The sequence below is a fragment of the Chrysochloris asiatica genome, unplaced genomic scaffold, assembly GCF_000296735.1.
Source record: "Chrysochloris asiatica unplaced genomic scaffold, ChrAsi1.0 scaffold00022, whole genome shotgun sequence".
NCBI lineage: Eukaryota > Metazoa > Chordata > Mammalia > Afrosoricida > Chrysochloridae > Chrysochloris > Chrysochloris asiatica.
In genome coordinates this window covers 13,996,246-14,015,533 of record NW_006408540.1, presented here as the reverse complement: position 1 = coordinate 14,015,533, position 19,288 = coordinate 13,996,246, and the positions used below count along the sequence as shown (strand labels likewise).

The 19,288-nt window shown below is 39.9% G+C and overlaps 1 protein-coding gene and 1 pseudogene across 1 annotated transcript in view; both read right to left on the bottom strand.

The window, feature by feature from the left end:
- Positions 1-9,178: 9,178 nt before the first annotated feature.
- Positions 9,179-16,698, bottom strand: LOC102838294 (annotated as a pseudogene).
- A 1,017-nt stretch (positions 16,699-17,715) lies between these two features.
- WBP4 (WW domain binding protein 4) overlaps positions 17,716-19,288 on the bottom strand; it is a 31,529-nt gene continuing 29,956 nt past the window's right edge. The window contains exon 10 of the mRNA XM_006837676.1: positions 17,716-17,923. Within this exon, the coding sequence (XP_006837739.1) occupies positions 17,716-17,923 (208 nt within the window). The remainder of the gene's footprint in view (positions 17,924-19,288) is intronic.

The window sequence follows — 19,288 nt, the reverse complement described above, 5'->3', positions numbered from 1 at the left end:
GTATATGGGATCCTGGTGTGGCGTTGTAGAGTAAGCACTGGACTGTTAACTGCAAGGTCAGCAGTTCAAACTCACCAGCTGCCCTTTATAAACCCTGTATAGGATTGCTGTGAGTTGGAACCAGATTGATGATACTTAACAACAACAACATATTATGTATATATCACATATATATGTATACCCATTGAATAACATTTGGCTTGTTTCCAGTTTTTACTATTGCAAATCAAGCTGTTATGAAACAATAGCCATTTTTCAAAATTCACAACTCTTATTTTTATATGGAACTATTTCAAGGGGAATTCTGCAAATTGTATATGCCAAACTTTGTCAGCAAAAAAAAAAAAAAAAAATTATGCTTCAGTTAGCAGCTGTGTCTCTTTACTTAAATTATTTTAATAAAAACTTGAAGACTTTACTCTTCATTCCTCTTTATTAAAAGTTTCCCTTGTCTTGAAGACAAGATGTATTACATATGCTGTGACCAGATTCTCCTCCATATTCTCAAGTGGGACAATTCTCTGCTAACTCAGTACCACGGTCTATTTACTTCTAGTAGGGTCCCTTCTTAAGGAGCTCTGATAGCATTGTTGTTGTTGTTAAGTGCTGTCGAGTCAGTTCCGACCCATAGCAACCCTGTACAGGGTTTCCGAGGCTGTAAATCTTTACGGGAACAGAAAGCCTCATCTTTCTCTCACGGAGCAGCTGATAGTTTCAAACTGCTGACTTTGAGGTTCGCAGCCCGATTCATAACCACTGGTTGCAAATTGGTCGGTGTACCTTAAGGTCAGCAGCATGAAACTACCAGTTGTTCCGCAGGAAAAAGATGAGCTTTCTGCTCCTGTAAAGATTTACAGTTTCGGAAACCCTGTACTAGGTTGCTATGTGTTGGAACCAACTCCACAGTACATAACCACCACCAACCAGGGGCCCTTCTTAGAGTCCCTGGGTGGTGCAAATGGCTAGGTGCTCAACTACCAGCAGAAAGGTTGGCAGTTTGAACACACTTAGAGGCAGGCCTGGCAAACAGCTTCTGAAAGGGTGTCCTATAAAGCAATTCTACTTCTCACACATCACCACCAGTCAGGATCAACGTGGCAGCAACTAACAACACAGCCTTTCTCACTTGCTGGATGTATTCTGTTTATTGATTTGTTTTACACTTTTGAGTCTGTCTTTTTCACTAGAATGTACACTCCATCATGTGTGAAGCCACGTTTATCTTTTTCACTAGTTCCTAGCATAATGCCAGACATGAAGACAGCACCCAATGAATGAAGAAATAAACTGTTTGGTGCCATTTACATTTATATGACAAGCATCTGCATTTGTAACTCTCATCAGTTAGTGAGCTCACAGCTTTGAGGAAAAGCTGTTATTACACCATTTTTTTTCCTGGTTGTTATAGCAACCACTAACTGCCAGAGCTACAACTTAATTCTGATGGGTATGTTTTCCCAGAAGACCAAACCGTATTTTCAATTCTGGAATAACGATGCCATTATAAACCACATTTCTCACACTATAATAAGACCATTGAGAGACGTTTTCAGTTGTCTTTTATGAAGATGGCAGAGATTTAGAAAGGAAACACAAATCTTTTCAAGCCAACTGAAGCAAGGGGCTGGGGTAGTGGGGAGACAGTCTGACACACATCTTCACTACCAAACCTTTCATGTTCTCTCGAAGGCTCTCTCCACCTTCCTGCAGCACTCATGAACTCAGGTGAATTTTCTATCAAGTTGACAAGGAGGTTTTGGGAGGTAATTGCTGCAAAACAAAGAATTCTGCAGAGTGCCCCGCTACAGCATTAGCGTTTTCTTTTTCTACTCCTTGCCTGGTGATTAAATTTCATGTTAAGTTAACAAATGATGGTCCCAAAACCAAAAACCAAACCCACTGCCACTGAGTCATTCTGACTCAACACAGACCTATATATAGGATGGAGAAGAACTACTCCTTAGAGTTCTGAGACTGTAAATCAGTATGGAAACAGACACCCCATCTTTCTCTCTCAGAACACCTGGTGTGTTTGAACCACTGACCTTGAGGTTAGCTGCCCAAGACTGCATCACCAAGACTCCTAAATGATGACAGTCTTACAAAAATTGAGATTAGCTTTGAAAAGATCCCAAGTCAGGTACAAATCCCCCCCGCCCCCCTGCTGTAAAGGCAGAAACTGAGAAGAGTTTTATTAAAATGGATTAAAAACCCACTGGTTGAATCAATTTTACTCATAGCTAACCTATAGGAGAGAGTAGAACTGCCCCATAGGGTTTCCAAAGCTGTAATATTTACAGAAGCAGATGGCCAATTCTTTCTCCCTCAGAACAGCTGGCGGGTTCAAGTCACAAATCTTTCAGTCAACAGCCGAGTACTTTAACCACTGTGCTATTGGGGCTTAAAACTGGATTTTGTTATTGTTAGGTGCCATCGAGTCAGTACAGCAGAACGAAACACTGCCCAATCCTGGGCCAACCTCACTACTGTTGCCACACTTGAGTCCATCGATGCTGCCACTTGGCCAATCCATCTCCTTGGGGGGGCCTTCCTCTTCTTCTTTGACCCTCTACCTTACCAAATATGATATCCTTTTCCAGTGACTGGTCCCTCCTGACAATATGTCCAAAGTATGAGAGATGAAGTTTGGCCATCTTGGCCTCCAAGCACTCTGGTTGCACTTCTTCCAAAACGGATCTATTGGTTCTTTTGGCAGCCCATGGCACTTTCAATATTCTCCTCCAACAACACAACTCAAAAGCATCAATTCTTCTACAGTCTTCCTTATTCATTGTCCAGGTTTCACGTGCATATGAGGTTATTGAAATACCATGGCTTGGGTCAGGCGCACCTTAGTCCTCAAGCTGATATCTTTGCTCTTCAACACTTTAAAAAGGTCTTGCGCAGCAGATTTGCCTAATGCAATACGTCATCTGATCTCTTGACTTTTGCTTCCGTGAGTATTGATAGTTGATCCAAGAAGAATGAAGTCCTTGACAACTTCAATCTTTTCTCCATTGAGAATGTGGTTTATTGGTCCAGTGGTGAGGATTTTTGTTTTCTTTACAGTGAGATGCAATCCATACCGAAGGCTGTGGTCTTTGGTCTTCATCAGTAAATGTTTTAAGTCCTCTTCACTTTCAGCAAGCAAGATTGTATCATCTGCATATCGCAGGTTGTTAATGAGTCTTCCTCCAATCTTGATGCCACGTTTTTCTTCATAGAACCCAGCTTCTCATATTCTTTGCTCAGCATACAAATTGAATAAATATGGTGAAAGAATACAACCTTGTTGCACACGTTTCTTAATTTTAAAACATTCAGTGTTCCCATGTTCTGTTCAAACAACTACCTCTTGGTCCAGGTACAGATTCCTCAAGAGCACAATTAAGTGTTCCGAAATACTAATAATTTGCCATGTTGTCCATAGCTTGTCATGATTCGCACAATCAAAAACCTTTGCATAGTCAATAAAGCACAGGTAAATATCTTTCTGATGTTCTCTGCTTTCAGCCAAGATCCATCGGACATTAGCAATGCTATCCCCTCATTCCACGGCCTCTTCTGAATCTGGCTTGAACTTCTGGTAGTTCTCTGTCAATGTATGCTTGCAGCCGTTTCTGTATTACCATTAGCAAAACTTTACTCGCTTGAGATATCAAAGAGATTGTCCGATGATTTCCACATTCTATTGAGTTACCCCTTTTTGGAATGGGCACAAATATGGATCTCTTCTAATCAGTTGGCCAGACAGTTGTCTTCCAAATTTCTTGGCAGAGATGAGTGAGTGCCTCCTGTGCCACCTCACATTCTTGAAAGATTTCAATTTTTATTCCACCAATTCCTTCAATGTACCTTGGACTTCCTCCTTCAGTATCATTGGCTCTTATTCATATGCTACCTCTTGAAATGGTTGAACATGAACAATTTCCTTTTGGTACAGTGACTCTGTGTTCCTTCCATCTTCTCTTGATGCTTTCTGCATCATTCACTCATTTGCCCAGAGAATCTTTCAATAACAAAAGTCGAGGCTTGAATTTTTTCTTCAGTTCCCCCAACGTGAGAAATGCTGAGTGTGTTTTTCCTTTTTGGTTTTCTGATTCCAGATCTTTGCACATTTTGTTGTAATATTTGACTTTATCTTCTCAAGGTGATCTTTGAAATTTTCTGTTCAGCTCTAGGACCTCCTCATTTCTTCCATTTGCTTTAGCATCTCTATGCTGGAGAGCAAGTTTCACTGTCTCTTCTGACATCCATTTTGACCTTTTCCTTCTTTCTTGTCTTCTCAATGACTTTTTGCTTTCCTCCTGTATAATCAAACTGGATTAGTAATCATTAAAACAACAACAACAACAAAAAGTTAATCATACTATAAAACTCATAATTATGAGTTAAATAAAACAGAGTTTATCTGCACCCTTCACCTAGTCATTTTCTCTTCAGTCATTTTTGGTCACATGTACCGTAGGTCCCTAGTCCCCACCATATAAGATCACAGTTTCAAGGTGCAGCCTGACATAAATATTTTACTACAACTTTGGCATCGTGGGTTAAGTGTTGAGCTCCTAATCACAAGATCAGGAGCTCAAACCCATCATAAGCTCCAAGGGAGAAAGATGAGGCTTTCTGTTCCTTTAAAGATTGACAGACTTGGAAATCCAAATGGCAGTTCTACTATGTCTTACAGAGTCACCATGAGTTGCAATGAACTCCATGACAGTTGGAAACCTTTCCTTTGCATAGTTCTGAATGCTTTTCTCATATTACAGTTGCAATGTTGCTGCTAAGTACCATTGAGTCAGTTCTGACTCATAGCTACCCTGTATAGGCTGGTGAGCTTGAACCACTGACCTTGTGGTTCAAATCAACCTTGCAGTTCAGCACATTAACCCACAACGCCACCGCAGAACTCCTTCACATTAATAGAGCAAAGGGAAAAATCCACATGGCCATCTCATAGCAGAAAGTAAGTCACTTGACAAAATTCAACCCTTTTGTGATTAAAAACAAAACAAAAAAACAACACTCAATAAACTAAAAGTAGAGGGAAATCTCTCCACATGATAAAGCACATTTATGAAAAGGGCATTTATAAGCTCACAAATAAGACAAGGATATCCACTTTCATCATCACTATTCAACATTGTACAGAAAATCTGACAGCAGTTAGGCAATAAAAGAAATCAACATCTGAATTGCAAAAGAAGTCAAACTACCTCTTTCCACAGATGACATGATCCTTTATATAGAAAAAGAACCCAAAGATTCCACAAGAAAGCCACTAGAGCTTGTCCATGAATTCAGCAAAGTTTCAGGTTACAAGGTCAACAATACATAATATCTGTTGTGTTTCTATACACCAATGCTATCAATTGAATTGTGTTCCCTCAAATTCTGTGTTGTAAATCTTATTCCTTACATCTGTGAATGTAATCTCTTTCAGAAAAAAGGGTTTCTTTTTTCTATTGCTGAAGCCTTATTAATGTAGGTGTGTCTTATGCCAACCTTTTTGAGATACAAAAAGTAGATTAAGAACAGAAGCAAGAAAACACATATGGGGGAAGATAGATGCCCTGTCACATGAAAACCATCAAGGAACCCAGAAACAGGGGCTAAAAAGAGACAAGATCCATCTAACGTCAGCAATGATATCCCTCGTTCCACATCTTCATCTGAATCCAACTTGAACTGCTGGTAATTCCCTGTCAATAAAATTATAAAACAAGTATCTATAAACCCATCTTTAATGCTGTGAAGGTACAACAAACCGTCTATACACCAAATTCTCCTTCCTGCCTTCTGAAGTGATACACAAAACGGGAAGGAAGCTAAATCCAATTGTGGAAAAGTCACCAGAAGGGAGAATCAGGCAGAGCAAGTTTTATTGATGGAAGTGTCCTTAGTCCTAGTTTCCACCTGCATAAAAATAACCCAGTTCTTCTCTGGTGTTTTGTTGACACCAAGAAGCACATGAAAGCCTCTTATATTTAAAGTCATGGTCCCAGGAACAAAACTCAAAATCATAAAAACACCTGTCTTAGAACCGTCAAGAAGGAAGAGCATGAGTGGAGCTTGAGATCCTACCTAGAAAAGAGGTAGAGATGGTTGAGAGGCGATGACACGGAGAGACAGAGCACCTGACGACTGAGAATGGCTATGTGCACTTGGGCAGAAGGCTGTCTAGCAAAATGTACTCTTTGCACATTTAAATGAATATATATATTTTTTGTTTTGTATGTGTACATCAAATATTTTTGCTTTGTTCATTTGTGAAAAATAAGATGTAAAAGGGAAGCCACAGGAAGGAAAAAGGATAATTGTTGTTTCAGGGAGGAGATTGTAATCACTGAGAAGAAACAAAATGTGTGATTGGTTGATGAGCTTATCTGTTAACCTTTACTCAATTCACAATAAAAATGTTTTTTTAAAAAAATTATGGAGATGGAAAAGTGAAAAAAAATAACGCTCTTAAAAAAAAAAAAAAGAAGATGAAGAAAGACCAGACCTACCAATCAGAGAGAGTCTGGTGGAATCCTGAGCCTATGGCCCTTAATCACCCTTTAGGTCTGGGACCTCCCTTACCCTTGTGGCTCCACTGTAAGCCAAGCAACAGATAGATCTATAAGGAACAATAACACTAGTGAGGTATGCACACCTTAGGATAATCAGCCCATTGAGATCAAAAGGGCAGCATTTACCCAAGGACAAAGTTCAGAAGGTAAGAACGAGAAATGGAAACAAGAAATACAAGGCAGGAGTCTTCCAACTAGATGGCCAACTAGGCAGATGCACTATACAGACTCTCTACAACAAAGATGTCATTGTTGTTGTTGTTAAGTGCCATCGAGCTGATTCTGATCCATAGTGGCCCTGTATAGGATTTCCAAGGAGCAGCGGGTGAGCTTGAAGCACCGACCTTGCAGTTCAAATGACTTTGCAGTCTGACTCATTAGCCCACAGCGCCACACCAGGACTCCCACAACAATGATAGGGGATACCAAGTGAAACATACACAAAGCACAGTCCTGGGACCCTGAGCATCAGAGGAAAGGTTAGAGCAGTAGATTGAATTCTTACTGGGAGGAGCTGAGCAGGGGTGGTGAAAGAAGGAGACTGATGAACAGTTGGCTGGCTATATGCATCATGGCTATCTTGAACTTTTGCAAGCAGCTTTGGAGACAAAAGGTGGCCTGGCCGAGCAGATTCACACAGGTTACAGAAAAGGCGCTATTCCTTTTTTTCCTCCATATTCCCCTGATTACCAGAGATGCGACTACAACCCCTCTGCCCCTTTCCACGACCCCTCCAGTGCAGACCCTGCTTTCCAATGAGTATGGAACCTCATGGTTGGGAACTGCGCCAGTGTGAGGTGGGTGCCTGGATACAGGTGAGTTCCCAGACCTACAGAACCTGCAGAGGCAACAGGCCCGCATTAGTCTAGCAAAATCCTCATAAGCAGCCACCCTGCCCTCAGCTCCATGTGGTCCTAGCAAACGATGAAAATAGCCCCATTAAGGAATGAGTGCCCCGAACCTCGACAACACCTAGGCCTAGAAGAACTCAATCTAGGACCAGGAACAATCTTAAATGGGAATAATGCTCAAGGCAGATATTCTTTATCAGTTAAGTTAAACTGTTGTTTGGTTTTAATATGATGTCGAGGAATATTTTTGGTTGAAGTTTTAAAGATGATCTCAAATCAATAATTTCAGGAGTTCAACCAGCTCCCATGGCTACAGAGAGTCTAGAGTTCATGAGATTTGAAACTCTGTTCTGCATATATCACCTATTGAATTTTTTATCAAAAGGTTCAGTAAAGGTAGTCAGACACCATGCAGTTCTTTTGGTCTCATGGCAAAGGAGACAATTATTCACATGTTCCATATCCTCCTCCTATTCCTGGCTTGCCTTATTTCTCTCATACTCCAGGTAAAGAGAGACCAATTGTTGGTCCTTGGATGGCCACTTGTGGGCCTATTAGACCCCAGGCACTACACCAGAAACTTGGAGGTAGAATAGAAGCAGTAGACTTGTTACTAGGTCAATTTGTTGGAATGTCTCATGTAACCATGACCCCAGATCTCTTAAGTCAAGGAACTAAATTTCTGTACATAAGCAGCTTTGGCAGTTCCTTTTTTTAAAATCACCCAGGGCATTTTATTTGAGAAATTTCTATGAGTTACACTAAGTGTTAACTTTCCTCCTCTCACCTTTACCCTCTCAAAACAGGAAGATTTAAAAACAAACTAACAACAACAACAACAACAAAAAAAAAACAACTCAAGATATAAAATCTGCTCTCTAGTTTCTCTAAAGTCTTAGGTTATTTGAAAAAAAAAAACCCAGCTGAAATGGTGTCTTCTCTTGGATGAGGAAACTGCTTTTTAAAGAGAATTAAGTCTTTCCTTGTGCTCACTCCAGATTTCTGTTCTTTCCTGGGGGGAAGGGGGGGTAATGGTCACTGCTTCTGCTTCCTTGTAATAAATTCCCTTCTTGATTATTATACACATTGTAATTCCCCACTCGAAACCTTCTTAGACACTTTATTGTTGGATGAATTTTTCACTTGGCGAAAATTCAATGTGGCTTTGCATGGGATGTTTAAGTGTCAGAAGCAACAGTGTTGACACTCTGGTTTTGAGGGAAATATATATAGAGAGATTCATAGACTCTCCGGAAGAACAAAAGTCTGAGACTGAAACAGGGTGTGCACAGAGTTAAGAAGGCTGACAGACACTACTTGGTTTTGCATTCTGTGGCTGTCAGCCATTAAAGACTGCAGTGCAGGCCGGAATATCCATCTCCCCAGGAAGAAGTTTTGTTAGACCCTTGGACTGACAAAGATTCATTTCATTTGTTCCAAGTGTATCAGAGCAGACACACACAAGAGGGAGCAGTGTGGGCCATCAGCAGTAGATGTAACCTGTGATGGAATGGGCGTTTCTCTAATGCTTTTGTCAATCTTGGCACGGGGGAAAGAGAAAGCAAGTGTTCTGTAAAAATATAAAACACATTTCCATTTCTACCTCACCCAAGACCCCAGGTTTCCTTAGCTCTGTGATTTGATGACTAGAATGAAGTTTACAGTTCACGTGTCATTCAAGGTCATCTGGCAGCTGGTTCTCTGGGGACAAATCAGAGGACCCAAAGACCTGGTGTGGCCAGGAAGGCAGCAAGCCTACCCAGAAGGGTATGACTTGATGATCTTCACATCGTCTACAGGGTGGTCCTGAGAGTTTGTTTCCACCATTCTCACTCGATTCACCATTCCTATGCCCTGGCACACCTAGCCAAAAACGGTGTGTTTGCTGTCAAGCCACTGGGTGGGAGCCAGCGTCACAAAGAACTGGCTGCCATTGGTGTCTGGCCCGGCATTGGCCACTGCGAGAATTCCAGCCCCTGTGAATTTTAAGTCTGGATGAAGTTCATCTTCAAACTGCTTGCCATAGATAGACACACCATCTCGATCTGTTCCTTTTGGGTCACTTCCCTGGATCATGAAGTCTTTGATGATCCTGTGGAATTTGGTATCATTGTAATAACCTGGACGAGCCAGCTCAGCAAAGTTCTTACATGTCTTGGGAGCATGCTTCCAGTATAGTTTCAGCACAATGATCCCCATGCTGGTCTCCAAGTCTCCAGGGAACTGCCGCCATAGGGAAATCAGCCGGATCCTTCTCTAACAATTGCCGGCAGCTACATTTTTTTGTTCTTGTTGTTGTAAATATTCTCATCTCACTCATAACTTTTGTTCTCTTGACTTTTTATAGGTATACAACTTATTTGACAGTAGTTACAAAAATTGACTGTGCAACCTTACCTTTCATGAATTGGATTAAAAAACACAAACCACACTATTTATTGTTAACTGAATGGATTACAGAGCAGATCAGTTTTCAATTCAACAATTCATATACATCTTGTTTTATCTCATTGATTGCAATCCCCACAATGTAACATCACTTACTCCACTTTCTCCCTGTGTTTCCTGTTTCTACTCCTCTTTCTTTCCTAATCCTTTTGAATTTTTGTCCTTGGGTAACTGCTGCCATTATTGATCTCAAATGGTAATTTTAAGGTTGAGTAGTTCACCAGTGTTATCATTCCCCTTATAGACCTGACCAGCTATTAGAACACTAGACAATACCACCACCATTACGTGGCTGAAAATTAAGCCATGGAAGTGAGTTCATTTTCAGACCTGAAGATTGACTAAGAGCTATAGGCTTAAGTGCTCCATCAGTCTCTATCTGACCAATGCGCTTGGTGTTTTTATATTTTGACTTTCATTCCACATTTTTTCTACTCTATCCAGGGCCTTTTAATGTGATTTCTTTCAGAGCAGTTGGCAATGGTACCAGGTACCATTTTCTTTTAAGTGATATTACATTGTGAGGATTGTAATCAATGAGATAAAAACAAGATGTGTATGAACTGTTGAATAGAAAACTGATCTACTCTGTAATCCATTCAGTTAATCAAAAAGTGATGTTTGTGTGGGCCATTAGTCCATTGGACTAATTGTTTTCATATCTTTGAGTTTCATCACTCTCTTTTCCTCCAGACAATGAGAGACCAATAGTTGTACTTCACATGCTTTTAAGACCCCAGTTGCCGCACACCAAAGTAGAATGTTAAACATTGCCTTTATGAGCTCTGTTATACCAATTAAACTTGGTGGCCCATTAAGACTGTGGTCCATCTTCTTTAGATGTTTCCTGTGTCATTCAGCATTTTGCCCATAGAATCCTCCAGTATTATAATTAGAATGCTCCTTGGAGGTGAGGATGGCGAGACTTCCTCTCTTGCCCACAGACTCTTTCAATATTGCAACCTTGAAAATTTTCTTCAGTTCTTTCAGCTTGAAAAATGCTAAGCATGTTTTTCTCTTTTGGTTTTCTAATTCCATGTATTTGCACATTTCATTATAATCCTATGTCTTCTTGAGCTTCCCTTTGAAATTTCCGCTCAGCTCTTTTACTTCATCATTTCTTCCAGTTGCTATCTTGTTGTTAAGTGATACCAAGTTGGTTCTGACTCACAGCAACCTGGATAGGGTTTCTGAGGAACCGCTGGTGAGTTTGAACCGCTGACCTTGAGGTTCAAACTGACCTTGAGGTTGACTGCTTATTATAGGGCACCACACTGGGACTTCTACCCTCTCTGTATTAAACAGCAAGAAGTTTCAGAGTCTCTTCTGATATTCATTTGTGTCTTTTCTGTTTTTCCTGTCTTTTTGGTTATCTTTTACTTTCTTCATGTCTAATATTTTTTATGTCATCCCACAACTCTTCTGGTCTTCGCTCATTAGTGTCTAATACATCAAATCTGTTCTTGAGTGGTCTCTAAATTCAGTTGGAATATATTCAAGGCCATATTTTGTCTCTTGTGGACTTGTTTGAATTTTCTTCAGTTTCAGCCAGAATTTGCATAGGAGCACTTGATGCTGTTCTACCATTGGCCTGGGCCTTGTTTTGGCTGATGGTATTGAGCTTCTCCACCCTCTCGTCCCACAGATGTAGTCCATTTGATTCCGGTGTATCCTATGAGGTCCACGTGTATGGTTGCCTTTTATATTGTTGAAAAAAGGTATTTGCAATGAATAACATTTCATCTATCTTGAAGTTTTATGCTGTCTGTGACAGGATATCTATAGATGTACAAGGGAGACCAGTTAATACCAATATTTTTCAAATTTACACACCAACCACTAAAGCCAGTGATGAATTCTACCATTGTATATAGGTCTCCAGGTATGGCATTGTAAGGTCAACGCTTGACTGTGAAGCACAAGGCCGGTACTTCAAGCCCACTAGCTGCTCCTCAGAAACTCTATACAGAGTCATTGAGTTGGATCAGACAGCATTAATAACCATCACCATTGTATACAGGACTCCTGGAATGATGCTATGAGATAATGCATCGGACAGTAAGGTCAGTTTGAACTGCAAGGTTTTGCTTTTATTATATGGATATTATATAATCTGTTGTTAAAAAACTAGTTCTAACAATGTTGCCTGGCATTTTCTTCTACTAATATTATGGGTCTTTTTTTCCAGTTAGGTTCTTCATGCTTTAAACTTTGTATTTTGAATGGAATGAAGGTTTACAGATCATCAGTTCCATATTCAACAAATCATATACTTCGTGTCATTACGATGGCAACCCACTCCATGTACCATCAGTTTTCACCTCTAATCGCTCTTTTTCCCTCTCCCCAGCCTTGTAACCATCAGAGAATGTTTAATTTAGCAAGAAAATCTTAACTTTTTACAGCTGTGGCCTCATGCGCAATTAGTTCATTTTGAATTTGCTTTTGTGTATCGTGTAAAGCATTGATCCTGTTTCATGGTTCTGCGTATAGAAATCCAATATTGCCAACACCTTTATTGACGGGATTTTCCCTATCTAATGGACTTAACAATCTTGTCAAAAATCAGTTGACCATAGTTGTTTTTTTTCTGGGCTGTCGAGTCCATGCCACCATGTATCTATTGTTGTACCACAACCAAGCTGTCTTGGTTAAAGCTGTGTATTTTCAAATCTGGAAGTGTGTCTACTTTTGATTTTTCTTTCACACTGTGTAAGTTATTTGGGGTCTCTTGTCATTCCTTATATAGTTATACTTATTTAAACCATATGTTGAGAAAATAATCCAAGCTGGACTATATAAAATAGAAAGGTGCTAAAATGATACCAAAAACGTTTTAAACGATAGAAATCGAACAGCTTTTAATCGAGACACACAGACATTTAATAATTGGTAGTTGCTTTCTCTATTCCACAGTTCACATTTAACAGCTTTAAGGCCAGCATTTGCCTTTTGTCTTCTGGCTTTGGTACAAGGTTTGAATTTGTGTCAGTAGAGACTTTGCCCAAGTGTACAGGCCCTGAGACCCTGGCTCTCCAACACCAGTAGTGGGGTGCTACATTTGACTATGCACATGCCTATCAGCTGGGGTTCAGCCCTGGGGCTGTCACCCAAACAGATTCCAGGTTGTGTGCCAACTCTGAATAACTACAGGGACAGTTTGGAGTCGTGGTTGAGAGACAAGTCGAGTTTTCATTACAAAGAAGGCTGTTATTAATTAGCCATACCTGTTGTTGTTGTTGTTGTTAAGTCCCGTCGAGTCGGTTCTGACCCATAGCGACCCTGCACAGGGTTTCCGAGGCTGTAAATCTTTACGGGAGCAGAAAGCCTCATCTTTCTCCTGCGGAGTGGCTGGTAGTTTCGAACTGCTGACCTTGAGGTTCGCAGCCCGATTTGTAACCACTATGCTATCAGAGCTCCTTAGCCATACCTCTAGTGGTTATGAATTGGGATGCTAACCTCAGGGTCAGCAGTTCGAAACTACCAGCTGTTCAGTGGGAAAAAGAGGCTTTCTGCTCCCATAAAGATTTACAGCCTTGGAAACCCTGTACAGAGTCGCTATGAGTCGGAACCGACTTCATGGCACATAACCACCACCACCACTACAGGGGCCAAGGAGCTCTGGTAGCATAGTGGTTATGAATCGGGCTGCTAATCTCGGGGTCAAAACTAGCAGCTGTTTTGACTAGGCATGTAACAACTACAGGGGCCATGGTGACACCTGTTAGAAATGTCTGGAATGGGGAAACTGGGAAAGGGACTGCAGGCCGGTTATGGGCTCAAAAAAGGACAAGGAGGGATGCCCATCTTTGCCACACATGGGTCCTCAGCAAACCAGTCAAAGAAGTTGTGGGTAACTTCTCCAGGATCTGGGTGGGACAACTTAAGCCCCAACTAATGGGAGTTCAGACGGGTAGAGCTCACATCTGAAGGCAGAGGCAGAGGCCACACCTGCGTTAGCTCCTCACCCTCGGGAGTCAGTTTTATCTGGGGTAAGAGAGATGGCTGGTTGTCCTCTGAGGCTTAAATGCAACTCAGAGAACTAGATGTTTGTGTGTGGCACTTACACCAAAACAACTTTCATGCTGGATAAACTTTCACAGTTTTCCAGTCCACAATAAAAATATTTATCTTCTATGGGCTACTGAGAAAACAAAATTGGGTGAAAGGGCATCTAGCTTACTTTAAGCAAGTTCCAGAATGGAGGGACAGTTTTAGAAAGCTCGGTTTCAACAGAAAACGCACAACAGCAAAAGAATGTTTCTGGAAAATGCTAAAGGCATGGGTCATAAGCCCAAGTTTGTGTTTTGCTTCCCTTCGAGGCTATGCCATGTTCATAGGGTGGGAGGCTACTTGATCCAGCTGACTTTGGGGATGTAATGCTCCATGATTGTGTCAAGGTGTCTGTTGAAGTTCTCCACTTGTGGGTTTTGGACGCTTTCTTCAGGTTCCTTTCCATTTACTGCGTCTCCTGCATCTTCTCAAAGGCCACCTGGGTCAGGGTCCTCTTGTCCAGGCTGTTGTCACTTCTTCCTTATCCTTTTTGTTTGTTCCCATTGCTTCCAGAAGTTTCGCCTCGTTTTTGTCCTTCTTTTTCTTCTTCCACTTGGTCACGCCGAGCTCTGTGATACCTTTCAGTTTAGGGGACCCTTCTTGATCTGCTTGTAGGTGGCCATGGCGCCTACCGGCAATTGGTAGGTAAACTCGATATCAAATATTTTTGAAAAATATCCAGATAAAGTTGGTATGTGAGCTACTCATTCTTTCAAAGCAAATGTCTTATTTTTTAGTACTTATTTCATTAAAACTTTTAGTTTTTATTGTGCCTTGAGTGATAGTTTAAATGGGAGAACATCAGCTTTACACTTATCCTATTTCATTTCATTGCAATGACTACAATCCCCTCCATGTATCATCATTCAACAGCATTTTGCTTCTATTCCCTGTTTTTTTTTTTTTTTTTGTATGTACACCGAAGCACTCAGGAATATATAAGCATTCAAAACAACCAAAGGGTATCCCCTGCAAGACTGCCCCCCACCCCGGTTGCCAGCACACAGCCCCTCTCCCTCCATGAGTCTAGAGTTCTCCAGCTGCTCTGTCTCTCCACGTCATCTCTTGTCTCCATCTCTGGGGTTGCTGCTCCCCTGGATAGGGTCCCACACTCCGCTCTTCTCCCTTGATGGTCCCAAGGTCTTCCATGAAAACTTTTGCATTTGTTATAAACTAATATATATTTTTTTTATGAATAATTCTTACAACCAACCATTCAGGTTATATGTTACACCTTTTGGGAACACTGTCTTATTTCATAGGTAAAGGAGATGTTTTCAGAATGTACCATAAAGAGACAGAGCAGCTGAGGAGAGTGTTTTGTGTACACCTCCCCTCCTCCCCAAAAAACTCAGAGGAAATAGAAGCAAATATTGTTGAATGATGATGCATGGAGGAGATTGTAATCACTGCAATGAAATGATGAGTGTAAAACTGATGTTCTCCATGAAACTATCACTCAATCCACAATAAAAACTTTATTAAATGTACCATAAGAGAAATACGGTATAAAATATGAGTTTAAGAATTTGCTCATTTTGTTAAGAGTTGGAAGCAGGGAAAGAATAGCAGCATTCTATTTACACACTCTACTATTATCTTTTCCAGAGTCCTGGTACAGCGCTGTGTGTTAATGTATGGGACTGCAAGGTGGGTTTGAACCACAAAGTCAGCAGTTCAAGCTCACCAGCCCCTCCTCGGAAACCCTACAAAGGGTCGCTATGAGTCAGGACTCCACAGCAAAAAATAATTATCTTTTCCAATGAAGAAAACAGTCAAGCACAAAATCCACTTCTTAGCTAACTAATGACTATATGAAGAATTTTAATGTACTTCTCCATAATGTTCATAATACCCAAAGCAGATTGAAAATAAAACTATATCTACATATAGTTGATACTTTACCAGAATTAGAAAAAATAAAATATTTTACTTTAATGAAGTTTTTATTAAGCTATCATTTTTCTCACATGTATACTAGTAATCTTAAAAAGACAAATATCTACTACCAAAAGTTAAATACTGTATAATTTATGAAAAATATAATTTTAAGAATTTTAGGAATAATAAAGGACAAGTATTTACTTTAAATGGATTAAACAAGAAAATTCCAATAAGAAATTTAACCCGAAAATAGTAAACTCCTGGTTTGCCTAGGGGAACATTTGAAAAAGCATTTGCTGAAGCTAGAAAGATACTATTTTAGTTCAAGACTGTATCTACATCACTTTAAATAAACCTTAAAACTTATTTTCAGACTCCCAGAGGTCACCTTTTAGCCAAACAGTAGATTAGATTATAAACAGTATTACCCAGTAAATGTGTTCCTCAAAGAATTAAATTTGTATGAGAGCAAGTAGTTTACCTGAAAGCAAAGATAAGGAAGGCAAGGAGGGAAAGGGAAGCTAAATCAATGGTAACAGAACAAACACAAAGGGAATAATGAGAATGCTGACACGTTATGAAAATTATAACTAATGTTCTGGAACAAACTGTATAAAAATTATTAAACAGGAACCTAATTCACTGTGTAAATTTTCACCTAAAAATAAGAAATTGAAAAATTTTTTTTTTAGTATGTATAATTTGCTAAATAGAGTATTGGACTGGGGCTGAAAAGACTATGCTAGACGGTGAACTCAAGAACAGAGCTAGGTCTCACTTATCTTTCCATCCCCAGTTCTAGAATAATCCTGGTTCAGAGTAAAAATGCTTATGTAATGATCACTGTTTCACCTGAACTGGAGCAAATATACATTTCTACCTTTGGTCATGTTTCAATCCACATCAAGCATTACCTTTTAAGTACCTGAGCTGCAGCCCTTGTTTTTGGCTCTAGACTTTAAATTGAATAACCCAAAAAATCCCACTGCCATTGAATCGATCCCAATTCATAGCAACCGTACTGGGCGAAGTAGAACTGCTCCTCAGGGTTTCTGAGGCTGTCAATCTTTTTATGAGCACACAGCCTCATTTTCCTCCTGTGGAGTGGTTGGTGGGTTTGCAGCACTTGTGATTAGTTAGCAGCCCAACACATAACATACTATGTCACCAGGACTCCTTCTAAATTGAGAAAAGTATGCCAATGGACAAGGAATCCTGGGGGCAGAATAGTTAACTGCTTGACGGTTAAATTAAAGGTTGAAAGTTCAAACCCATCAGCGTTCATGGGATAAAAGACCTGGCAATCTGTTTCCATAAATTATAGCCTCGGAACCTTACAGAGTACTTCTACTCCGTCACTGAGTAGTACTTCTACTACTCACTGAGGGTCACTGAGTCGGAATCAACGCAATGGCACACCACCACACCATATGCAGACATTTTCTATATACGTTTTCTGAGAGGATCCTCAAATAAAATCATTATTGGGGCTGTGAATCTTCTCTTATGTAGTCTGGTTCTTATTTCTTGGCTAACAGTTATTATCAGTGTGCAATTTCAGTGCAAGAACTGAAATACTCATATGCTCATATGAATAAGAATGAAATAAATGCCTTGCTTTTTCATGTTTTAAGTAACAGATACATAGCATCTTAAATTATGACATAATTAGCAATTTTTAGACACTGAATATAATACACTGTATTACAATGCAATGTGATAGGCTTCCATTTTATAAACAAAAACATGTTTCACATGTAAAAACATTTATTATCATTCACATAAAATACAATTTAGCATATATCTAAATTTTTAGCTTCAAAGCACTTACAAACAAACACTGAAGAACTTAAAGATGTACAGTCTCTATTTTGTCCAAAAAGCTTACACAAAAAGTTCTCTTATCATTATTGATCATCGCCTCGTTGCCTTAAATTTCTAGATTTTCCATTTTCAATTCTTCTCTTTTTAAAGACTGGGGCCACTCCATCTGCCACAACTCCAAGAGAAGTGACTGTTTTCTCATTAAATACTATTTTGGATTCTCCACCACCATCAGCTGCTGAAGATGATACATACTCCTCAGTGCTTGGAAGTTCCAAATCTACCTCCTCACTAGAACAGCAAGAAAAATCAAATCATTTGACAGTGTAAGGCAGTAACTTTTATAATATAACCTATGCTCCCCAAAATCACCTTTCTCATGATATTAACAGTGAAAGGTTAGAAGATGGTCATTTTAGAGTAAGAAACTACTTTAAAATAAAGACTAATTTTACAATATGACAAATTGAAGAGAAATGTTGTTGTACTCGTCATCAGAAAGAACATATCAAGATTTACCATGAGGTACCAAGGTTGTCTGTGATAGGATAATACCCATGCATCTACAGGGAAGCCCAGTTAATACCACTATTATTCAAATTTACACACCAACCACTAAAGCCAGTGAGGATGAAATTGAAGAATTCTACCAACTTCTTTTCAGTCTGAAATTGATCAAACATGCAATCAAGACGTATTGTAATCACTGGCAACTGGAATGCAAAGGTTGGAAACAAAGAAAAATGGACCAATAAACAACATTCAATGCAGAAAAGATTGAAGTTGTCAAAGACTTTCATTTTTCTAGGATCAAGCATCAACACTCGTGAAGGTGGCATGTCAAGAAATCAGATGACATATGTGCATTAGGCAAATCTGCTGCACAAAACCTTTTTATAGTATTGAAGAGCAAAGATGTCAGTTTGAGAACTAAGGTGCCCCTGACTCAAGCCATAGTATTTTCAATAACCTCATATGGACTTGAAAGTTGGACAGTGAATAAGACAGACTGTAGAAGAATTGATACATTTGAGTTATGGTGTTGGAGAATATTGAAAGTGCCATAGCGTGCCAAAAGAACCAATAGATCTGTGTTGGAAGACGTGCAGCCAGAGTGCTCCTTGGAGGCAAGGATGGCCAAACTTCATTGCTCATACTTTGGACATATTGTCAGGAGGGACCAGTCGCTGGAGAAGGATATCATGTTTGGTAAGGTGGAGAGTCAGAGAAAAAGAGGAAGACCCTTAGTGAGATGGATTGTCAAAGTGGCAGCACCAATGGGCTCAAGTGTGGCAACGATTGTGAGGTTGGCCTAAGACCGGGCAGTGTTTTGTTCTGTTGTGCACAGGGTTGCTGTGAGTTGGTACCAACTCGATGGCACCTAACAACAATAAAAATAATTTTATAATATTGTTTAGCACTTATTTCGGTGGACTAACATGAAAAGTTCCACCTATTTTTTATACCTATTGCACAAAGGACATAGCCTCTAAGTAAATGCCTGTGCCTATTTATGTACAATTAGTACAAAGTAACTACATAGCTAAAGTATTTAGAAAAGCTGCAGGGATTGACAAGGATTTGGGGGCTTACAAAACACAAAATAGAATACCCTGGTGGCACAGTAGGTTACAGATTGGGCTATAACTGCAAGAT